Raw genomic sequence first — 6230 nt, 5'->3', positions numbered from 1 at the left:
GTCTCGTGACTGGTAGGGAGGGAACGTTACCGCCCTGCGTCCATAACCCTCCCTTGCCGCCTCTACGCCCACGGCCCAAGCCGGGGAGAGCGCTCTGCGCCCGGTGGCCTACTTCCCTCTCTCCCGCGTGGTCGCCTCCTCCGCCCCCATCCACATTTCCAACTCCTTGGCCGTGCACGGGCAGGTGAGGACTCCCTTCTTTTTCTTTGCCTCTTTTTTTCGCGCCAAAAAAGCGTGGATTGGGAAGTTCGCACCCAGCGGCTTGCTCTGAGCTGATCTGGGTACCTACGCGTTGATTGTCCTGTGACTGACGCCATGAAGGAGTCTCATTGCGGACACGCCTATATAATTCTTCTGGTCGACTTGCAATGCTTGATTGAAAGGAAGAGTATGATGGGGGTTGGACATTGGCCCACATTTTAAAGACTCGCCAGCACGGCTTCTTCCCGTTCCGATGGCCCTCCCTCCCTCCCTTCCTCCCTCTCTTCCTCCCTCCCTTGTTCCCAGGGAGTCTACATCGTCACACAGGAGGAGATGGTACGCCTGGATATGGACACATCCTCCGCGTCCTTGAAGTTCCGATGGGCCACTCCCTACGGACGAGGCGGACTCCCTGTAAGGGGGGCGAGGGACAAGGAAGGAGGGCGAGGAAAAACGACGCGGGCATGAACAAGGAGCCGGAATGAGACCGCTGCGTCTTCCTCTTCCTCATTGCGGTCTTCTTCCTCCTTCCCTCCCTCCTTCCTTCCCCCCTTCGCCTTCCCATCCCTCCCTCCCTCCTTCCCTCCCCCAGTGGTACACGTCCCGTCTGGGCCCGGGCTCGGGCTCAACGCCCTCCTTGACCTCCTGCCAAGGCCGAGATATGGTGGTGATCACCGACGGCGAGTTGAGAATGAATCTGATCTACCTGGATGCGGAGACGGGTGGGGAGGGAGGGTGGGAGGGCGGGCGGGAGGGAGAGAGGAGAAAGAAGGAAGGTTGAGATTTTATCTCCTTATCTTCCTGTAGGGGTTCCCCCGACTGCAATTATTCTGAGACAGTACTCTTTTTTCCCTCCCTCCGTCCCTGAAGGTGAGGAGATAGCACGCACGCCCGTCGATTTTGGCGCGAAAGTCGACGCCTCCCGACTCACTTCCGAGCAGTCGGTGGCCGTGCGCGGGTAGGAAGGGAGGGAGGGGGGCGAAGGTTGGGGTCAAGCGGGTGTCAAGAGATCTCCTGCCCATGACTAGGACCGCCAGGGAGACGATGAAGGGAACGAGGCCAGGAATCTTACCCCTCCCTCCCTCTCTCCCTCCTTCTTCCCGTTGCAGGTGTAAGGCCTTCGTTGTGAACAATTATGTGGGCACGGACGGCTTGGACGCCGACACCCAGTGCACGGACGCCCCACGGCGTCAAGGGAAGGAGGAGCTGGCCGCGTTCTGTAATGTGCGAGTGGGAGGGAGGGAGGAGGGAGGGAGGGTGGGAGGGAAGGAAACTTCCTCCCCTGATGGTATTTTACGTTCCCTTCTCCCTTTCTCTTCCCCTTTCCCCTTTTTCGTTTCCTGTGCTCACCCTCCCCCGTGCTTTGAATGCCCTTCCTGCTTCCCTCCTCACCCCTCCCTTTCTCGTGCCCCGGCAGATGCTGCAACCTACCTTTATTAGCAAGGTCTGTCCAGCGGTCTTCGGTTGTATGGCCTATGGGGCAGCCATGTATACACTGGATGAGGAGGTGAGGGAGGGAGGGAGGGAGGAAGAGGCTCTCAGGGCACTGTCCGCGACCTTCGGGGCAAGTGTTGCGCCTTTCACTTCGTGTAGGGGTCCGATGAATTCCTTTTCTTAGCCTTTGTGGACCCTCGCATGGTCGGAGGAGGTGCTTGATTCCGTCCTGAGTCCCTTCCTCCCCTCCTCTGCTAGCAGAAAGCGCTGAAGCAGCTTTGGGCGCGGGACGACGTGAGCTGCGGCACTTCCATTCCCCTCATCAGCGGACCCTCCGACGGCAGGTAGATTCATTGTCTCTCACTCCCTTTCATCCTCCTCTTGTCTTCTCGTCGACCTCCGCCCTGTGGACCGTGCTTCTTGGCAGCTCCCAGCCGCCGTTTCACCGTCTCCCCCGTGTTCCCTCCCTAGCCCCTCCAGCACCTACTGTGTGGGCATGCTCAGGAACAGCAGTCGCTGGACGTTGTTGGCCTTGGACACCGAGACCGGAGAGGAACGCTTTCACTTTCCTTACTATTCCGAGGGAAAGGACCGAGTGGCCAATTTCTTTGGGAACCCGGTGAGGGCTGGAGGAACGGCGAGCCAGAAGGGCCCACACAACCAGCATTGTCTCGTTGAAGCACTCAGCAGTCTGTCGATCCCTCCCTTCCCTACCTTCCCCCCCTTCATCCCTCTCCCAGTATTACGCGGGCGTGGAGGCCGTGGCCCCCGGCACCTTGGCCATGGGGTCAATCGGTGGTCTTATCTACCTGACACCCACCGGCCCCACTTCCCGTCTGCATTCTCCTCCTTCCGCGGTAGCATCGTCGGCCTCCGCCCGGCCCGCGTCCGCTGCCCGCGTGCGTGAGAGTAAGGCAAGGGGGGTGGACGGAAACAGTATCCAGGCCCTCGGTCTTGTCGGTATTGTGATGGGCTTTGTCTTGAGCCTTGGACTCCTCGTGCGCGCGTGGCACAGGGCAAAACAGAACGGAGGGAGGGCGAGAAGGAGGGCAGTGGAGGGGGAAGACGGTCTTGGTGGCGGATATCTTCCCCTCGCAGAGGATGACCGCATTTAGGAGACGGGTTGAAGTCCGCTGGGAGCATCGTACGAGCGGTTTTCGTGGATGGCCATTGTGGAAAAATTGCAGGGAATGTATGCGAGGTAGCTCCACCGACGGGCTTGATTGACGGGTTATGCTTGAAAATTCTGAGGTTGGACTCTGACTCGCCGAACCGAGTATGACACGAAAAAGGTGCGAAGCCGCGCCCATTGAAATAAAATACAGGACATCATGTCTCTTTCTACCAAGAGGCGCTCATATGTATGTTACATGCGACTTAATTTTCAAGTGCAAGTGCATTTTTTGGATATCCCTACTTGTCTCTAGATGATGCTAATTTTTCTCAAGATGCGCTCGTGCATTTTGTTCAATTTCGATGCATACCGGTCTCAACGGATCTTGAAAGCCAGCCAAAACCTCATAACAAATGTCGAATGGACGCTTCATTACACAGTTTTCACGTGAGGTAATAAATTCTGGCGGAAGGTACGTACAAATTGGCCCATTGACCCAGCGCTACTGGTACATAAGGTAGAATCAAATCCTCGGGACGTTTAAATTTACTCCTCAAAAATGCCCGGGCATGGCAACAAGTTGTCCTGTGCCATTTCTCTGTGGAGCTCCAAAGTGGTGACAGCACACACCAGTTCCGGTGTGCGATGTGATGCTAGAGACATTTGCAATCAAACGCGTCGGTCGATTTGGCAAATCCGCTATTAGAGTGCCGGTGGCACGCGACATGGACGTTCTCGCTTCAGGAGTCTTGCTCATCTTCCTGAACCAGACTTAAAGCCCGAAGTGATGCAATGCAGGCTAATTAACCCTGACCCCATGCTTCGAATGTTTTTGTTATGTCCAAATCTTTGGCACGCTTTCGACGCTCTGCCCAGCAATGTGAGTGACTTTTTCCGCACGGCTAAGAAAGCACCGTGCTCGGAAAGTTGTCTAGACCAACATCAGACAGGTGTCCTTGTGGGTAAAATCCACGATAATTACTACTCTTCCATGGTCACATGTAACACTGGGCAAATAACCAACAATAATACAATGTATAATTGAGCACTTTTCACGCCGTGTTTTCTGGGTTTACCCTGCTTGTCTTGTTTCCCGCTCGATTTTTAAGTACGCCGATCAGCAGCGGACGCGTTGCTTCGCGTCCGCCCATTCCTCTCCGAGCATCGGCGCAAAGAGCTTACTCATACTAAAAACATAATGGAAGCGATCTGGCCTGCACGGAGATTCCAAGCGCTTCCACATGTGTCTTTTTTGGAAGGCACGCGGGGAGGGTGAAGCATTTCCATCGTACTAAGAAAGTGGGGGGGCAGAAGTAATAAGACGGGACCGCCTGTTTTCATGATTGGTCTCCCGATCGTTGCTCTTTTACCCAATTCTACCCCCTTGCGCAAAGTTGAACACTTCACCACGCTGCATTCTTTCTGACAAAGAGAGATCTCACATGAATGAACCGCTTTGATTTGTTCTAGGAGGGTAAGGAGGAGCTTTCGCCAGCGGGAGACTGAAGCAGAAGCAGCGAAGGCCGGTTCAATCGGGAAACCCCACTCCATATTGGGTCGCGCAAGGAACTCAAAATGAAACGAGCGCACATCATCGGGGCAAGTGCACTCTTTTTGGGTGTTATAGTCCTTATAATAGGACTCCTGGTGGGACGAGGCGACAGGAAGGTAAGCAGCAACAACTTGTGGGCGCGGAGTGTCGTTCAAACGGATCATATCAGCCGATGTCGTGAATGGAAAGAAATCCAATTCGACCAGCATCCCCACAAAATAAAATTATGGCACATGTCATAATTATGGGGAAGGTAGTGTGGGATTGAGCATGCCTATTTAAATCGCGTTGTTTACCTTGGATACCTACCTATTCACTCCTCTCAGGCATATGGTTGTCTACTGTCATCTCGAGAAAGACCTTCATTAACACTCGAAATCTCACACACTCAATTTACTCGCCTTATCCGCGTTCAAATTCGTACCCGTACCGTACTTACTCGCGGATAACCTGAACTCTCCTATCCCCCTTACTAACGCCTGGCAATTTTCTCACAAATTCAAGCTCTCAATGGAGTGCTTACAATGATTCCTGGGCACTCGCGCGCCACAAACTTACCTCTCTCAAATTTACTGCTTTGAAAGGCCATTTCTGGGTTAAAGTCTTGACGTCATCTTCCACTTTTCCCGGTGCCAGGACCCTACACAGACAGCGACAACTCCCACTGTAGTATCCCCGGACGAACTGCCCCTCCTGAACAAGATCCTAAACAATGGCAGCAGTAGCGACAAAATTAAAGAAGACCCAGCGGTCGTTCCAGCGTCGTTCTCCCCTCCGGCCGAGTCAAAGCAAGCGACTTCGCCTGGCGCCACGACGGGGACGACCGCGCTGGGAAACCTATTGAGAAACTCCACCTTGGTCAACAACATAGTCTCCGCCGTGACGGCCGGCCAAGACCAAGCGCAAGAGCAAGCGCAGGCTCTCTCCAATTCCCTGGCCACCAGTGCCCTGGGAGAGGCCGTCGGCAAGATTCAGACCGCGGCCCAGGCTAGCATGGGGTACGTGGCCGTGGAAGGGTGCACTCCCAAAAACGCGGAAGAGCTCCGGTACATGATCGACCACACGACCTGTCCACGCTTGACCTTGGTGCCCGCCACGAATTACTCGATCACGGAGCAGCTGGTCATCCGCCGCCGGGTCACCCTGGTGGGTCGGCCGTTGGGGTTGCCGATCATCGACGCCCACAACACGACCCGGGCCTTCCTGGTGGAGGCAGGCGGGTTCTTGGACGTGCGTTTTGTGGAAATCGTGAAGGGAAAATTCGTGGAGGTCGTCCCCCTGGTTCTTTACCGCCTCCGCGGCCCCACATGCTATATTCGACGGGGGGGTGTCGCCCTCTTCACAGGCTGTCGGTTCAGTGCCAACTGGAGGAACGCCGCGCTATTTTTGGGGATCACGCCCCCCCAGACCAACGTGCAAGTCTTTGGAGGTGGCATTGTGGCCGAGTCGGGCACGCTGCGGGTCACGGACTGCCACGTATTTAGGCCGCGGATTGGGATCGCCTTTCGGGAGATTCAATTTGTAGGGGGCGAATTTCTGGTCCTGGGAGGAAACATGTACCTCACGGGCTGCACCTTTGTGAATATGGCGATCTTTTCTAGTTCTCTCGGCGCGGGTGGGTATGTGGCTAATTTGGGAGGCACCGTAGTCATCACCGGATGTCTATTCAACTACGCGGGAACTTTTGTCTGTACCATGGGTTTAGGGTACCTCTTCTTCTTGGGGGGGGGGGCGACCATTTTGACGGGCTGCATCGTCACCACCACGATCGGCTTCGCTGCGTACTTTGGAGGAGGGATCGGTATCTTCACGGGGAGTGGTGTGGCAGTCATGACGGGATTCATCTACGCCGCGAATGGGATCATGGGGATTGGCACGGGCTTGGGCTTTCAGATGGCTGTAGGCGCAGGGGTCAGCATCCGCACGGGG

At 55.5% G+C, this 6230-nt stretch overlaps 1 protein-coding gene across 1 annotated transcript; it reads left to right on the top strand.

Annotated features, from left to right (window-relative positions):
• Positions 1-164: 164 nt before the first annotated feature.
• NGA_0187600 (uncharacterized protein) lies at positions 165-1983 on the top strand (the record flags this gene model as incomplete). The annotated part of the gene is made up of 6 exons (XM_005854439.1): positions 165-184; positions 508-615; positions 794-923; positions 1084-1159; positions 1311-1425; positions 1897-1983. Exons 2-6 carry the CDS (start codon positions 535-537, stop codon positions 1981-1983), a joined length of 489 nt encoding a protein of 162 aa, XP_005854501.1. The 5' UTR covers positions 165-184; positions 508-534.
• Between the last annotated feature and the right edge of the window lie 4247 nt (positions 1984-6230).

Source organism: Nannochloropsis gaditana (genome assembly GCF_000240725.1).
Source record: "Nannochloropsis gaditana CCMP526 unplaced genomic scaffold scaffold506, whole genome shotgun sequence".
Taxonomy (NCBI): domain Eukaryota; class Eustigmatophyceae; order Eustigmatales; family Monodopsidaceae; genus Microchloropsis; species Microchloropsis gaditana.
Note: the sequence above shows the minus strand (reverse complement) of the source record. Positions and strands in the feature narration are given on the sequence as shown.